This window comes from Cyprinus carpio, chromosome B19, assembly GCF_018340385.1.
Source record: "Cyprinus carpio isolate SPL01 chromosome B19, ASM1834038v1, whole genome shotgun sequence".
NCBI classification, from domain to species: Eukaryota; Metazoa; Chordata; class Actinopteri; order Cypriniformes; family Cyprinidae; genus Cyprinus; species Cyprinus carpio.
In genome coordinates, this window is record NC_056615.1 from 21,548,352 (window position 1) to 21,566,268 (window position 17,917).

General features: G+C 36.8%; 2 protein-coding genes across 2 annotated transcripts; one reads left to right on the forward strand and one right to left on the reverse strand.

Annotated features, from left to right (window-relative positions):
- Positions 1 to 4,772: 4,772 nt before the first annotated feature.
- On the reverse strand, positions 4,773 to 7,288 carry LOC109072448 (cellular retinoic acid-binding protein 2-like). Its single transcript, XM_042745577.1, has 4 exons — positions 7,082 to 7,288; positions 6,005 to 6,183; positions 5,600 to 5,716; positions 4,773 to 5,158 (listed from the first exon to the last, which is right to left on the reverse strand). Exons 1-4 carry the CDS (start codon positions 7,173 to 7,175, stop codon positions 5,108 to 5,110), a joined length of 441 nt encoding a protein of 146 aa, XP_042601511.1. The 5' UTR covers positions 7,176 to 7,288; the 3' UTR covers positions 4,773 to 5,107.
- A 5,175-nt stretch (positions 7,289 to 12,463) lies between these two features.
- Positions 12,464 to 14,258, forward strand: LOC109111951 (28S ribosomal protein S21, mitochondrial). Its single transcript, XM_019124960.2, has 2 exons — positions 12,464 to 12,573; positions 13,889 to 14,258. The coding sequence occupies exons 1-2, from the start codon at positions 12,491 to 12,493 to the stop codon at positions 14,067 to 14,069; spliced, it is 264 nt and encodes an 87-aa protein (XP_018980505.1). The 5' UTR covers positions 12,464 to 12,490; the 3' UTR covers positions 14,070 to 14,258.
- The last annotated feature ends 3,659 nt before the right edge of the window (positions 14,259 to 17,917 follow it).

Genomic DNA, 17,917 nt, shown 5'->3' on the forward strand with positions numbered 1-17,917 from the left:
TAATTTCTGCAGCTGCTGCTAGGATACAAAGTGTTCCACAAACAATTAATTCAGCACTTTGACTTCAGTCTTGACCAGATGTGGATGAAGTTCACACATATTGAATGTCAAAAAACAAAACACTCCACCAATTGACTTTGAAACAGTGTGGCTCCTGGATCGCATTATTTGTATGCTCTGATCTTGGTGTGAAAGCTTCCAGTGAAGTTCAAATGCTATGCATTAATCAGTGAGCATGACACTGTGATGGCAAACAGGAATGGGACCTTAAAGGGGTCATATGATGTGATTTTCCTTTCTCTTTGGAGTTTTACATGCTCTTGGTGCATAAAGAAGATCTGTAAAGTTGGATAGACTAAAGTCTAAAATCCAAAGAGATATTCTTTATAAAACTTAAGAGTCAACCACTCCTACATAAAATGGCTCATTCTAGCACGCCCCCACATGTCTACGTCATGATGTGGGAAGATTTGCATAACACCGTCCAAACGTTCATGCAAAGAAAAAAGGAGTTACTTTTATTCTCACTGTTGCCGCCGGCGCCATGTTGTGGAGACTCTGTGTGTTTCGTTGTGAAAGCGAAGCTACTTTGTTTGGCCTTCCAAAAGAGGACACAACTAGAAATCAGTGGTTAAGTTGTATTTACAACACTGTTCCTGAACAGTTCAATCCAAATATTCAGATGTGTGCAGCGCATTTTACGGAGAACGAGGACTGTTTCCTTTGAGAGTAGCCTACGATGCCGGTGTCTGTTTATATGAAGTAGGGCAGTTCCAACTTTGCAAGGACAGTCTGGTGCTTCTGACTCACAACCTGTAAGTACGTTTACATATTTAAACAATTTGCCAATGATGATTCAAGCGCGAGTTTTTAGCAGTGTAGAGTAGCGCTTGTTGTTTTTTGTTTCTCTGATCACAAATGCAGACATGGTTTTATGTTTACGCAGCGCGATGCAACGCAACATGTAAAAAGACAGTATAAGTCCTTATAATCTGTAATTATGTCCCCACAGGATGCAACAAATGCCTTGTTTATAATGGGTTTTATTGTTTTTGTCTTGTCGCGCGGGGACACACGGCATCACAGTATGGTAAGGGGCATAACATTTTCGTCACACGCTTGAGGTATTCGGCCAATTACAATGCACTGGATAGCTGGCCAATCAGAGCACACCACGCTTTTCAGAACGATGAGCTTTGTAAAAAACGACGCGTTTCAGAAAGGCAGGGCATAGAGTAGAAACAATAATGTGTTTTTTTAACCTTAAATCACATAAACACATTTTATTACACCACATACACCAAATAATGTTCTTTTTAGCAACTTCATATGACCCCTTTAAATGTACCATTCACAGAGAAACAATATGTTCTTTATCTGTGAGTTCAGAGGAAGGCTATGCTGAAGTGACAAAGATTTGTCAGTCTTAATTCCCTAAACCATCTTGCCTTTAAAACCTCTTTTTCACTTCTCTAAGTGGGTGTGTTCGTGCTTCCTTTTGCTTTCCTTTGAAACCGCAACATTCCTCAGCCAATCAAGCGATGCATGGCCCCATGACATCACCGCCTGTGGAATGAGCTGACATGTAGCCTACACTGCTGAGTTGCTAAGGCAACCAACGGGGATGGAGGGAGCTACAGTGGACCGTGTGGGCTTGTGGGTTTTGCCCCTGTTTCTCAGCAGTATGGTCTCAATTAAAGAAGAGGAGAAACCAGGATCTGGGTCTCATTTAGTGCATACCACCACAATAGGCTTAAACCGCACAAGGCCAGAGTTAAATACATGGTGAAGACTTGATGACCTTGTTCTTGAGTTCTTGTAATATTAATCTTGTTAACGAGGTTTGCAGTAAACACACCAGGCATCGCAGCAGATGTGAAACTGTGTCTCAAAGCATTTTGGCATTCTCTTGGAATTGAAAAGGGAGTCAAGAAAACCAGACAGACTGATGGAACAAATAGAATTAATGCTGTGCAAATGTGCATTTTCTGGGATTGCAAGCTGTATGTTATAATTGTTGTCATTCTGGATGGTTGATAGGACATTGCAAGGCGGTTACAGTGGATTTCTGCGTGGTTGCGAAGGGGGTTGATATGGGTTTCCTGAAGGGTCGCTAGGGAATTACTTGGTGGTTTTTAGGATGTTCTGTTTCTAGGTCTAGGCTAAGTGGTTGTTAGGCTGCTTTGGGTGGTTGCTAGGCCATTGCTATATAATTGTTAATAGGAGCATTCCAATTGACAAAGTCCCTATGCAGTGTTCACTGCTCCCTACGCCCTAAGCACGGGATATCCACTGAAGTGGCCTTAGACAATAATTATTCATTTGGGAAGCCCTGGAATGTTTTCAAAGAAAGGCTACGATGGGGTCACACAGATAATTATATAACAAAAATAAATATTGTAATTTATTTTACTTTAAAATTTTAATACATATAAAATACATAAACAATTATGTATCTAATAAATATAGTCAAAATGTATATTAGACTGTTAACAGATTGTAGTGGTCTCATCTCGAGTGCTTTCTTTCCTACACGCAGCCTCATAGTTAAGTCACCTGAGGTAAATAAAGTAAAATAAAAAATGACAGAGTCTCAGCTGTTTCTTGACAGTTTTACCTAGTTTCACCTATTCATACAATATGTAACATATTATGCAAAGGTAACATTCATCGTCATTACCATTTATAAATAGGCTTTTGTATAATAATAACAAAATTTAATAATAACCCCTCCATTACAGAGCCAATAACAGTTTTCCCTCTCCGCTTCCTGTGAATATAGATATATATAGATAGGGTTACATTTGCGCACAAATAGTATTATCATAGCTTCATAACATTATGGTTGAACTACTGTCACATGGACTATTTTAACAATGTCCTTACTACCGTTCTGGGCCTTGTATGTGTCAGTTGCTTTGCTGTCTATGCAGGGTCAGAAAACTCTTGGATTTTATCAAAAATATCTTACTTTGTGTTCTGAAGATGGACGAAGGTCTTATAGGTTTGGAATGACATGAGGGTAAGTAATTAATAACAGAATTTTCATTTTTGGGTGAACTATCCCTTTAAGATGGCAGAATACCATGTGAAGTCCACTTTGCAGTCTACTTACGGTTGAATGGAATGCATCTAGGGTGTTCTGGGTGGTTGTTGAGGCATTGCTAGAACATTATTAGGGTGATGAGTGATTGCAAGGGGGTTCTCAGTAGTAGCTCTTAGAATTATAGATGGTTGTTGGGGGTTATAGATAGGTGCTTGTGTATTGAAAGGTGATTTATAGATGGTTGCTAGGGCATTGTAAAGTGGTTGTTATGGTGTTCTGGGTGGTTTCTATGCATTGCTAAGGGTTTGCTGGGAGATTCATTATGAAGATTCTGAAGGGGTGCTAGGGCATTGTTAGATGGTTGTTGGGGGTTATGGATTGTTGCTAGGGCATTGCAAGGTGCTTGTTATGACAATGACAAAAGCAATGGCAAGACTGGGTGGTTTGGGGGCAGTCGTGGCCTAATAATGGTAAGAGAGTCAGACTTATAACCCAAAGTTTGCGGGTTCAAGTCTCTGTACCGACAGGAATTGTAGGTGGGGGGAGTGAATGAAAAGTGCTCTGTTCCACCCTTAGTACCCACAACTGAGAAAGACACTGAACCCCCGGGTGCCGCAGCAAAAAATGGCTGCCCAGTGCCCTGGGTGTGTGTTCACTACTTACTGCTGTGTGTGTGCAAATAGTTGCTAATGTCATTGCTAGGCATTTGCTGGGGTTTTTACAGAGTTCTGGGTGGCTGCTAGGTGCTTGTTAGGGTGTTCTTGGTGGTTGCTAAGGCATTGCCAGGTGGCTTTTAAAGTGCTCTGAGTGGTTGTGGGTGGTTGCAACGATTCTTGCAGTGATTCTTGCTTCAGCAAGCACCACACAAATACAGTCACTGCCTCTGATGTTAAACAGAGATTATGGATTTTTTCAACCTCTTCCAGAAAGTGTGTGAACTTAATGGCAACCCCTGTACACTTTTAAGACATCATGGGTTATGTGAGCTTAAAACTCTTAACAGGACCATTGAGAAATGTAGAACACACATACGCAACACAGCAGACTGAAATTATGTGCAAGCTTGAATAAGTCCACTGTGAGCTCTGTTGTCTGGAACCTGGAAAATTCATCATCGGCAACAGACTGAAAAACACAGCAGTCTCTGAGCACTGCTAAATAAAAAAAAAAAAGGTACAGAGGGTGGAATAAAGAGTTTTAACTTAATTTTGCTTTTTATTAACAGCTTATAGCATCATTTACTCATACATGTTATTTAATTAAACTTTCAGAAGCATTTGCCCTAGATTTAGAATAAAGCAACAGTTTGGATCATGAATCTGGCTGCAGAAAGACAGAAAGAAAGAGAAATGACAGCCGTTCTCTCTGACCTCATGCAGTAACTAGCTACAGATGGGAGAAAGAGCAGAGGGAATATAACCTTAAAAATATGAAATTATTTTTCTTTTCTAATGTTTGCTCACTCTTTCCGTACCTCTCCCTCATTCCGCCATTACTCCTTGCCAGGAAATAATGCAACAATTGATGTACACTCATGAAATACAAATTTATAGTGTTGTTCAAAACTGTAAGTGGTTGGATCAGAAGTCAGAAAACAAGAACAGACACAAACACAACTTTGAAGAAAAGGAATGAGGCAGAAAATAAGTGTAAAAGTGCAACCAAGGCTAGTGTCAAAGAGATTTCTATATCCAGGCAAGAAAATAACAGTGAATCAGTCATGAGATTTTTAGGGGTTTATGAGTAGAAAGGTTTATTGCCAAAACATTGATTTGATTAATAAGCCACATTGTGGCATAAACATGAAACAGAAACATAAAATGCACAAGCGACAATAATAAATACACTTTTCAGCCAATGCACCAAAAAGAACAATGCAAACTTGCTATAATCTTTATACAAGTACCGTCTCTGACCCTTCAAACATCTCTGTTTTTCTGCCACACAAACTTAGCACATCAAACATACAAAAAGTGGAAGGAATGATAAACTAGAATTTTAGCACATTGTGGACAAGGTTGAGATGGAATGGAATAGAATGACGGAAACCTAAGGATCCTTTCAGTCTCGTTCATACACACGGGTGCAGACGACATCTCCGGCTCTCATGGTCTGGAAGATAAACATCAGAGATGTTAAGAAACCACCAACTAACTGCTTAAACCATTTAAGATCCTTATCCGATGGGCTTAAACATTTCAACAGATGTTATATATTCACATATCTGACCAGATCTTGTTCTCTGAATTCAAAGAATGCTCTTTTCAATTTCCAACCATGCAACACTGATTTACCTAAATGAAAGTTACAAAATATCTATTAAGAACAAAAAGCACAGACATTGAGCGACCTGTTTACTGTAAGTGGCCTAAATGGGAGCAGTGTGACTTCTATAATAATGTGAACTATATGGTGAGGAATGAATAAACTATTATTGTAAAGTGTTGCGCTTTTAAGATGCTCATTAGAGTAGGCTAGTAGTAGTCTATTTTATATGCTAGTGGCATAATTCAGTTACATTAACATTATTTTTCAAATAAGTGGTGCACTTACGAGAATCATCTGGCCATCATTGGTTAGCTCACGTGTCCATGATGTCTCAGGCCCCTCCCCCTTCTGCAGCGTCTGCTCACAAGTGATTTTACGGTCGGTCTCCCATTTTGGAAAACTCTGGCGAGAAATTGTTAGAAACAGTTAGAAAAGAGCAAAAAGCAGAGATATATTAATTTTAAATGTCTTTATAGAGCCTCAAAGTTTGTTGAAAACGTACATCATGTGTATGTGTGTATAGATAAAAGTGAACTTTCACCATCAAATAAAGTTAGTGTTTAGTTGTAGAAAATATAAAAAATAATACATTTAAGACATTGATATTTTCTAATAGTAAACTATGCAATATGCTAAAGTGTAGCAGGTAACAGAGAGAAAAATATAATGTGCTGAGATGCGTGGCATTACTGTGCAAGGGCGTCCATCCACTGTAGCCTCGCTGAAGGACTCGCCCACCGTGAAGGACACATGAGTGGTCCGCACACTAGTTGAGGTCTGAATGGAGAGACTTTCCCCCTGCTGTGTAATCTCAACAGCTGGTTTGGAAGCTGCTGCAACTGCAATCTTCCTCAAAAAGACATTTACGCCTGTAGAACATACACACACTTATGTGTTAAGAAAATAAATGGCCATTTATTACTATCAGAAATCAAAGCCATTTTTCCTGCGGCCAATTTCCTGTCCTTAACAAGTGTGTCCAATCTGTACTGGAATGTTTTACTGTCTAAATAGCGGTCACATATTTAAGCAATCAAATCAGTTACCACAGTCTTAATGTTTACACCAAGGAAACCTATACTTTTTTGATACTGAGTCAAGACAGTGGATTCATTCTTGTCTTTATTTCATTTAGGGGCAACTGTGTACTTGGTTTAAGTGAACTCCCCCTTGAGTGAATAATTGGGGTCGAGGGACGGTGTGTCTGCAGAGCCAAACGGCTGGCCGAGGGGCCCTGTATCAGGGTTTGTGCGCCTGATCACAATCCCATGAGGAAGTGAAGCAGAACATTTTTCATGCAGCTTTCCATTGATTGTGCTCACGGTCAAAGCAAGTTTCAGTTTGACCTGAACAAAATATATTTTTTATAAATAAATAAAAGACATTTACATTCACTCATGCAAAGGTTTCTTTTGGTTTATAGTTTTCTTGTCAGATGATATCAAATTGCTAATTTTAAAACAGCATTGTTGCTTATTTTTAAAGGCGCAATAATTTAAAATATGTATATTAAATTAATAATGCAAACACTTTCTTTTTCGGGCTTTTGATTAGACTTTTGTTTTTACAAACTAAAGAAAATTACACTACCTTTAAATTTTTTAAACATCACAATATATATATATATATATATATGTAACTTGTAATTGATTATAATAAAAAAATATAAACCTATACGAATACAAAGTTCACATTTAAAAACTAAAGATTTTGTTTTAATTTTCTTAGATATAACTTTTATAATAACAACGAATCTTGAAATCTCACCGAGAGCTTTTAGAAGTTCCTCGAAATTTTCGGAACTTTTCATTTTCCAGGATCCAGAAAAGTCAGCAAACGTTCGCTCCGTGTTCGCCTCCATGTTTCTGCGTATCTTTGCTTTCAGACAGTTGTTCTGGACCGCTCTTCTCTTCTCATCCGCCGGCGTTCAGCAGTCTTTCTCTCTCTTTCAGGTTAGTCTGTGTATGTGCGCTGAGTTCTCGACCAATCCGCAGCGTTTGCGCCTGTGTCGCGTCTCATTGGGCGGCCGCTACTCGCGCACCACATGTGCTTCCAGTAAAGATTCAGAAAGACCCCTATTTACCGCACCATTTGGCTTGAGCGATCGGGTCATATACTGCTAATTGCTTTAGTTGCATCCTAATATGTGTTATTTGTCATTTAACAGGCGCTTTCATCCAAAGCAACTTGCAGCATGATTTTTACAAGTCCACTTACTCCAGACTCCTTGTTCATGGATCAAGCATCAATCACACATGCAGGGATTCTCAAACTTTGCACTTCAATTGTTACTTTTAGTTACAGTTGTCATTTACTGAATCTGATACTATTCAATTCTGTTTTGGAGATTTTGTCAAAACAGAACCTTTTGTTTAAAAACTGAAATAGTGTAAAAATACATGGAAATCCCCATATTATCCAGCTCCCCTTTCTCTCATACAAACATGCCAACAAAGACATCTCATGCTGAGCTTTGTTAGTATTCAGACCACAACAGTCAGCCATTGTCAGTCAATCATATCACAGCTTCAAATCTCGGCTCTCTTCTGTCCCTTGCTGAGAGCTGCTGTAGACTGATCTGTGTCTGTGTCCCAACAAGACTCTGGTTTTGAATTTGCATTTAGACCTCCTCTGAAGTTTTGAGGGACTTTACGTTTCAAATAAATTTAAACCAACCACTTGTTTATTTGTTGAGACCACAACATATAATTAATTTAGTAAAATCATATTTATAATAGTAAAATATAGTAAAACAATATAGAAAGTAAAATAAATGAATCAGGTAAAATGTAAAATAAACTTAATATTTATGAAATCTAGTGATATCTTAAAAAAAAATTCCCTTTTCTACAAAAGTTATGCAAATTTGTACAGCCGAAATAGCATCTGATTCTATATCAGGTATGTCGTAAAATTAATGTTATAAAGTTCTGTTGATCTGGAATAAAGAGCTTCATCTTAAAATTCTTTACAACAAAAGACAACACTATATTTTTGCCTATTTTGCACAATAATACCAAATTTCAGACCCTGAATTCTGATTCTTTATTTTTCTAAAATTTCTTTATTTGCTTATTTACATGAATTTTGCCACCAGCTATGACCTTAATAAATGATGAAGCATCATTATTAGTTTTCTTTAATCAGTTCCATTCATTCTCTCCAAACCCATCCATTCACACTCCCTTACTCTCACTTTGCTCTAATCTGCTTCACTTTATTTCGTTTTTGTTCCTTTTGTGCACGTCTCCACATTCCTCATACAAATGGCGTGAAAGAAGCATTGAGGAGACAAGAAGCAAATGGAGTGTTTGAGTGGCCAAAAGGGAGCCAGGGAGGAGAGAAAGAATGAGGCCGTGTAAACTGAAACCACATCCTCTTCTCCAAATGCTCGGAGGTAATTACCAGACGATTCCTGAGTTGCTCCCCACCCGTCCCTTTTCTCTCCCTTTACCCCCTGATCCCACCCCTCCTATAAAGAACATTTCAACAAGTCTGGCTAAGAAATGATATCCCTGGAAATGGAACAGAAGAAAAGCGGAGGGGGAAGACGAGTGTGAGAGAGAGAGAGAGAGAGAGAAAGAAACTGTATATTTTCAGTCAGAATGGAGACAGTGGCAAAAGTTCAAGCTGTTTTCTTGCTCTCTCTTTGAATGCTTCCCCTAAAAGCACGTTAGCAAGTCTTTCTTTGAAGTGATCGAGTGAATAAAGCTACTTGAATTTGAATGAGAAAACAATCCTGATTCCACACTCACCTACTACTGACCCCATTATCTGGGAGACGATGAGGAATCCATGTATGAAAGAGAAAGACAGCAGAAGGAGGGGGAATATTTCTACATAAAAAGTCAATTATTTGGAGACTAAGTGAGCAGTCTGTGATAACAATCACTGATGACCTAAGTGCAGATGCCATAATAAACTGAAGAGCCTTTCATGGCACAAAACATAATAGAAGTTCAATGGGCCCAATGAATGTAGAGCAGGCTTAGTTCACCCAAAAATGGGCCAACTTGATATTAGTTTTGATATTTTTAACCATCTTTTGAAATTTTATCATGACACTTTCTGTACCTCTGAAAAACCTAATTACTACCTGTTACAATAATACTCTCTGGGAAGCATTTAGACACGATATTAAGATACGTGTGATGAATAAAATGCTTAATAAAATGCTGTTTTTCATTTTAAAAGTAAGACATAAATATAACATAACATGCAGTATTTTAAAGGGATTGTTCACCCCAAAATGAAAATTCTGTTATTAATTACTCACCTTAATATCGTTTCAAAGCCGTAAAACAACAACTGCAATATTCCCAGTCCTAGAAATGTAGTCCATGTGACATCAGTGGCTCAACTTCAATTGTGCAAAGCTACAAGAATACTTTTTGTGTGCAAAGAAAACAAAAATAACAATTTATTCAACAATTATTCTCCCCAAGTTACGCTCTTCTGCCATTTTGGAGAGTACCACGACGCATGTGTGTGCTTTCCCCAGAACGTAATCATTATTTTTTACGATCAGCATGCGCACGTTTTCTCCTGATTGATTACGTTCTGGGGAAAGCACGCACATGCGTCGTGGTACTCTCCAAAACGGCAGAAGAGGGTAACTTGAGGAGAATAAAGGCCTGTTCACACCTAGGACAATAACTATAAAGATAACGATAAAGATATACAGGTGCATCTCAATAAATTAGAATGTCGTGGAAAAGTTCATTTATTTCAGTAATTCAACTCAAATTGTGAAACTCGTGTATTAAATAAATTCAGTGCACACAGACTGAAGTAGTTTAAGTCTTTAGTGTTTTTAATTGTGATGATTTTGGCTCACATTTTACAAAAACCCACCATCTCATAGACAAATTAGAATACTTCATAAGACCAATAAGAAAAAACATTTTTAGTGAATTGTTGGCCTTCTGGAAAGTATGTTTATTTACTGTACATGTACTTGTTAGGGGCTCCTTTTGCCTTAATTACTGCCTCAATTCAGCTTGGCATGGAGGTGATCAGTTTGTGGCACTGCTGAGGTGGTATGGAAGCCCAGTTTTCTTTGACTGTGGCCTTCAGCTCATCTGCATTTTTTGGTCTCTTGTTTCTCATTTTCCTCTTGACAATATCCCATATAATTCTCTATTGGGTTCAGGTCTGGTGAGTTTGCTGGCCAGTCAAGCACACCAACACCATGGTCATTTAACCAACTTTTGGTGCTTTTGGCAGTGTGGGCAGGCCAAATCCTGCCGGAAAATGAAATCAGCATCTTCAAAAAGCTGGTCAGCAGAAGGAAGCATGAAGTGCTCCAAAATTTCTTGGTAAATGGGTGCAGTGACTTTGGTTTTCAAAAAACACAATAGACCGACACCAGCAGCTCAAATCATCACAGACTGTGGAAACTTAACACTGGACTTCAAGCAACTTGGGCTATGAGCTTCTCCACCCTTCCCCCAGACTCTAGGACCTTTGTTTCCAAATGAAATACAAAACTTGCTCTTATCTGAAAAGGAGGACTTTGGACCACTGGGCAACAGCCCCAGTCCATTCCTTGTGAAGTTCACTTGAATCGATTTTGCTTGACAATCCTCATAAGGCTGTGGTTCTCTCGGTTTGTTGTGCATCTTTTTCTTCCACACTTTTTTCCTTCCACTCAACTCTCTGTTAACATGCTTGGATACAGCACTCTGTGAACAGCCAGCTTCATTGTCAATAAATATTTGTGGCTTACCCTCCTTGTGAAGGGTGTCAATGATTGTCTTCTGGACAACTGTCAGATCAGCAGTCTTCCCAATGACTGTGTAGCCTGGTGAACCAAGCTGAGAGACCATTTTGAAGGCTCAGGAAACCTTTGCAGGTGTTTTAAGTTGATTAGCTGATTGGCATGTCACCGTATTCAAATTTGTTGAGATGGAATTGGTGGGTTTTTTGATAAATGTGAGCCAAAAAAAATCATCACAATTTAAAAGAACCAAAGACTTAAACTACTTCAGTCTGTGTGCATTGAATTTATTTAATTCACGGGTTTCACAATTTGAGTTGAATTACTGAAATAAATGAACTTTTCCACGACATTCTAATTTATCGAGATGCACCTGTAGTTCTAAAAATCGTTCTCAATATTAAAGAATAGCAGAGTCCACACTACAACTATAACAATAAAGGCACAGAGAAACGATATCATTAGAATCACTTTCAGAACAATTTTTTCCAGCTGATAAACGATAAAAACATTGACAGCCAATCAGAATCCATCCTGCTATAACGAGCTTGAGAATTTAAAGTGGTAGACGTGCATGCGCTTACAGACGATATCGCTTGCTGGTGTGGATGCTAATATCGTTATCTTTATAGTTATCATTCTTGGTGTGAACGGGCCTTAATTCTTTGCACACAAAAAGTATTCTCATAGCTTCGCAAAACTGAAGTTATGGACTACGTTTCTGGGACTGAGAACATTGCAGTTGCTGTCCATGCAGGGTCACAGAGCTCTCAGATTTCATCAAAAAAATCTTAATTTTGTGTCCCGAAAATGAACGAAGGTCTTGTGGATTTGGAATGACATGAGGGTGAGTAATTATTGCCATAATTTTCATTTTGGGGTGAACTATGCCTTTATAATACTGCATGTAATGTTATATGTACGTCTAATTTTTAAAATGAAAAACAGCATTATATTAAGAAACACTCCATGTGTATCTTGATTTCTTGTCTAATCAACAAAAATGCTTCCCAGAGAATATTATTATAACTGGTAGTAATTAGGTTTTTTAAGAGGTAGACTACAGAAAGTGTCATGATAAAATTTAGAAAGATGGTTAAAAATATCAAAACTAATATCAAGTTGGCCCCACATATTATAACTCCTAATCTCACACAGAGTAGCCGCTAATTTTTATCTCTTTTATTTTCATTCTGTTTGTAAAAAGAAGTCTTGTTTGTAAATAAAGCCAAAATAAATAAAATCTATTAATCTAATTTACCTGAATTGGCCTAGTAATTCCTCTCAGGTGACTGAGCCGTTGAAATACACAGTACATGTCGTCCAAGAAGCTCAACCGTTAATTTTTAAACTCTATTTGGCGCCACCTAGAGTTCGCGCGCTTGCTTCCAGGAACTGTCTGCGCAACAAGGCGCATTTCCAGCCGTGCACACAATTGATGGTAACACGGACGAAACATGGCGAACCACCTTCGCTTCGTCGCTCGGACTGTCATGGTCCAGAACGGCAATGTCGATGCGGCATATGGCGCTCTGAGCAGGTACTTATGAGACGTCTGGAGACTTTGATATATGTATATGAAATGTTGTTATAAATCCTTTAGTTTAGCGCTAATAACTGATCCATATCATAACACGACACATGTTAAGTCATGTAGACCTGCCGCTAATGTTGTGTTCTCAGGAACGGTAACGTTAGGTCATTTAGTTGATACATGTGAATTATGTATGCATTGCTGTATTTGTACCGGCCAGGGGTTTTTTAACATTCAAAACCAGTGACCGCTGACTCAAGATTCAGTATCAAACTGGTTTTTTCATGTTAGCACGTAATAACTTGAACAAAAAACATTAGTAGCCTATATTAAATAATGATTAACAGGTCATTAGATAAAAGATCAATTATTTCAGTTTACTATAGAGTGTATAAACTCTCACATGGCCCTCGCATTTACATCCCTAAGGTATCTGTTGAGCAATGTTGCCTGTAGTGTCATTTTCAGTAGCCTATAATTAATTGTGTCCTTGTACAGTTTTTTATTAATATTTTTAAATAACCCTTTTATATTTTAGTTTTAATTTTTAGTTTAGAAATCGTATTATTTTGAAGATATGCCTTTGTCATGTTTATTAGATAGATAGATAGATAGATAAAACATTTTTATTTCAGTTTTATTGTAAGCTCATCTTTCTTTTTTAGTTAGTAGTTTACCACTTCAATTTAAACTTAATTCAGTTAGTTGCCAAGGAAATATTTACATCTAATATTTATGTTTTATTACAGTTTTATTTGGTTGTAGTTAACAATAAAAACCCTGGTTGCCTGACTTCTTATATTGTATGAAAAAAAATCACACTTAAAAGTCTGAAAGTCTTTAATAATTTAAATCTTAGTGTGCTTTATTAGCATTAAAATGTTTTTGTATTGCCAAAGATTTTGCAGCATAATATAAGCTCTGATTAGAAATTTATGCAATTTCAAATAATAGTGCAAATAAACAAGTAATTAACATATTAAATGAAATAACAATAATTCACAAATATAGCAAAACAAAATGAGATGAAGTAACCACCCTAGGTAAATAAAATAAAGTAATACTATCAATATATAAAAAGTATTTTTTGTGTTATTGCAGAAGTTTCTATGGAGGGTGCAGTTGAGTTGTAGTCTTGCAATATGGGCTTGAACATATGATCAAAACTCTTACCTTGCATTGGTTTTTGCAACACTTTTGCTTGGATTTGGTTTGCAAGGTTGCCTTGTTTTTACCACATAACTCAATAATAGAGTATGATATTTCATGTTTACAGATATTGTAGTTGTTACATGCTCTTTCTCTCTCTTTTTCTCTGCAGAGTGCTGTCCACTGATGGAATAATTGAATCTGTGAAGCGTAGAAGATACTACGAGAAACCCTGTCGTAAGCGAGAGAGAAAGAGCTATGAGAACTGTAAGAGAATCTACAATACTGAGATGGCCAGAAAGATTTCTTTCGTATCAAAGACACAAAGACAAGATCCATGGCTGGGATGTTAAGATGACATAAACTGACTGTTCGTGTCGACCAACATATGAGTCATGCAGCTTGATCTGAAGATGAAGATCCACAGGAACATTTTACATGTTCACCATTAAGAAGTCATTGCAGGACTATGTTGTGATATTGCTGACTTAACATGTTGACTAACTGCTGTATGTTGTTAATAATAAAAAGCTGTAAAATCATCATATGAACTTTTCATTTGATTTACAACAACATTTACAATAGATGCTTTGCCAATAAATATGAATTTGTGTTTTATCAAATGTAGAAAGTTTTTTTTCTTTCTGTGAGTTTTAACAGTATTGCTGTTTGCTAAATAAGATGTATTTCCTCGTATAACCATAAATTTTAAAAAGGAGGCTAAAACCAGACTTTGTAAAAAAAAAAAAAAAAAAGAAACCATAAATCACAAAATATATATATACTGTGTTCCAGGCAGTGACAACTCCTTGAGCAAACAACAGGGGCTCTAGATGAATGCAGAAGTTATCTGACTAGTTACACCCTAACAGGGTGGAAGTCTGTTTAAATAAGAATGGTTTTTTATAAACACATTACAATGAGTCCAAACCTTGAGTGTAGTCTTTACAAGCTGCATATTTTTCCACCAGTGGATATGAAACAAGTATAGAAACCTGAAATTGCTAGGAAATTTCATAATTGCATACTAATAATAATGTTGATTTTAGCCAGCTAAAATACTAAAATACGACTCCTCTATCCATGATATTGCTTTCTCTAGTGAAAAAGTTGTCTCATCTGATCCAGGAGAGAAATATGCACTGATCAAGCACCATTTAGAATTGAAAAACTGTTCAAAGCTATTCTAAACAAATATGCTGATATATTTTGATGTGAGAGGACTACAGGGGATGGACTTTTCCACTGGAGGAAGTGTATGGACTCGTATTTTGGCCGGAAGTGACAGTTTATAAAGTTAAAATGCCGTGATGATGGATTTATTTCTTACAAACACACAGCTTTTATCAGCCGTTTGGACTCTCATTCTGACGGCACCCATTCACTGCATCTTTGGATTTATTGGTGAACAAGTGATGTAATGCTAAATTTATCCAAATCTGTTCCGATGAAGAAATCGGAAAATCATCTACATCCTAGATGGACTGAGTTGTCATTTCTGGGTGTAATATTTGTTTAAGATTAAGTTAATGGGTAAATTGCCTGTTCTGGAGTTTTTCAGTCTATGGAATCTTAGGCATGTTAAGCTGAATTGCGCAGTATTTGTTAACTGGAAGGAGCCTTGTAGTGTTCTTTCACTGAGTTCAAGGTCTCAGTGATATGTGTAACATGGGGGATGGGTCTCTCTCTCTCTCTCTCTCTCTCTCTCTCTCTCTCTCTCTCTCTCTCAAGGGTCATTATGTTCAGTGTATAAATGTGGATGGGGCCTCAGCTCTAAGCAGCTGAAGTGGTTTGCTTTCTATAATTTCATGTTTGCATTTTAGTCTAACCAGTGAAAATGTATGACGTGCCACTTCTGCTCCTCCTTCAGTTGCTTTGGGGGACATAAACAATGTTGTTCACAATTGTTATTTATTCACTCCAAGGTCTTTTATTTAGAGTGGAAGTTTGAATTATTTCATATTTTTAAAGATAATTATTGTGCCCAAAGCTGTGTTTGTTTTATTGGTAGAATTGTGCATGATAAACTGTGCACAGAAAAAGATCCAAAAGCTGTATAGCCATGCGACATTCTGCCACAGATTTAACAATATTCTTGTATGTAAACTATGCAGGGGGATGGGCTGCTGGGTTAGTGAGTTCACACAGTATAGTTTTGGATGGAAACTCTCCTTCATGCAAAAATACTGTTAAATACTGTGCAATAAAGAAAATATACATTTTTAAAAAGGAAACCCTTTATTTATTTAAAGTTGTTTATATATATATATATATATATATATATATATATATATATATATATATATATATATATATATATATATATATATGAAATATATTAGATATAGATTTTATATACATGTTTTTAATTTCACTAATATCAATTGATCAATGTCAGGGTTATTATGTTTAACTAAAACTAAAAAAAGGAAATACACATTTTATTTAAGCATTTCTTATTTAGTTTTACTTCATATATTAAAATAACTAACACTAAAACTGAAAAAGAAAAAAAACTATATCGAAATATTTACAAAAAACAAAAACACAACAATATAACACTGTAACTAAAATATTAAAATATAAAAAATATAAACAAAAACATTCAAAATATTAATTAAACCTGTATATTAGATTAGATTAGATTAGATTAAACTTTATTGTCATTGCACATGTAAGGTACAAAGCAACGAAGTTAGGTTAGCATCTAACCAGAAGTGCAATAAACAGTAAGTACAGGATATACAGTGTCTACAATATGTTACAAATGTGCAATAAATATACAGATAAGGCAGTAATATGGGTACAATAGTACAATAAAGTTACTATTATAATAACTGGTCAATGTCATAAAAAAACTATCTATCTATGTTTGACTTGACTTGAAATGAGTTTGTCCCTCCTGCTGTGTACTGTGTCATCTCAGTCTCACACAGAGTCTGGGATTATCCACTCGATATCTTGTTGTCCTTGGTGTTAGCGCCAATACATGGTGATGCTCATGGTGTGAATGGGGGCAAGCTGATCTTGAGAAAGTAGAGCATGGATAATGTGTTACCTATGTTGTGTACGTTGACTGTTGACCTACAGGTGGGCAACAACAGGGTGACTGGAGGAAGCTGGCGTCAGTGACCTTCAATGGTTGACACTGTTTAAAGATTGACCAGGGCCCTGTTCTTCATACGTCGCTTATTACATCTCAGATGATTTGAAAGATTCTAGATCTATTAATTGTGATAACTGATCTCTGGCTAATTTGGTTCTTCAAACTAATTTGTGGATTTGATTAAAATATCTGGATTAAGTTGTCTAATACTGCGGGTTCTCGTAACCGAAAAAGGCTACAATGGGGGAAGGAGTCAGTTGACGGCATGGTCACTGGGATTGTCTTGCAAATCCTTGGTAAAACGGCAAGAAAGATTTGGAAGCATCAGCTACAATAGTTATAAAACTATAAATAAAACATGAATGTTAAAAAGATGCAATCTAATCCTGTTTACATGAAATAAGCTTGCTCAGGAGCAGGTTTAATACAGACTTGTTGCTATGACAGCAACTCCAGGATGAGCTTTGAAGAACCAAATGATCCAAGATCAAGCCAAATCGTCAACAATCAAAACCAGCTAACTGAGTTAGCAACGTACGAAGAACAAGCCCCAAGTGTGTTTGAGAATGTAAACTTTCAAAAAAAAAAAAAAAACAAGTGTGGATGATATCCAAGACACAATTTTTCCTTAAATGAAACTGATGTGGAAAAAATGATAATAAATTAGGGTTAAAGGTTCTATTTACAGTCATTTTGGTATTTAAGACTATGGGAATAAATATTCTGTACAATTAAGCTGTAATTAAGATTTAAATTGGGTGCAGAATTCGTCAACTATAGGAAGATCTTCAGTAGTGACTGCACTTACTTAAATGTTGTTGGATCATTATTAATTCATCTGCCCTGAAGGGCACATATTTACTTTTGACAGTGTCCTTTTGATAATAATAACAACCATGAAACAAGCCAAAGCAAATGCATCATTATGGACTATATTGCCTGGTCATTTTGCTGACCACAGGGAGCAGACTCATAAGATCATTTGTTTTGAGTGAAACTGAGCCAATAGAACTTGTTGTCCTGAACTGACCTTCTCTCTCTCTCTCTCTTTTACAATTATAGTTCTGCTATCAAATATGAAAGGAAAGATTCATT

Bases quoted from the DNA above. Each gene is read 5' to 3' on its own strand.
- LOC109072448 (XM_042745577.1), bottom strand. From the start codon at position 7,175: ATGGAGGCGAACACGGAGCGAACGTTTGCTGACTTTTCTGGATCCTGG. The intron at 6,184-7,081 runs GTGAGATTTCAA...TATGTTCTACAG, and splicing joins GGAACTTCTAAAAGCTCTCG to GCGTAAATGTCTTTTTGAGG. The intron at 5,717-6,004 runs GTAATGCCACGC...ATTTCTCGCCAG, and splicing joins TGGATGGACGCCCTTGCACA to AGTTTTCCAAAATGGGAGAC.
- LOC109111951 (XM_019124960.2), top strand. From the start codon at position 12,491: ATGGCGAACCACCTTCGCTTCGTCGCTCGGACTGTCATGGTCCAGAAC. The intron at 12,574-13,888 runs GTACTTATGAGA...TTTTCTCTGCAG, and splicing joins GCATATGGCGCTCTGAGCAG to AGTGCTGTCCACTGATGGAA.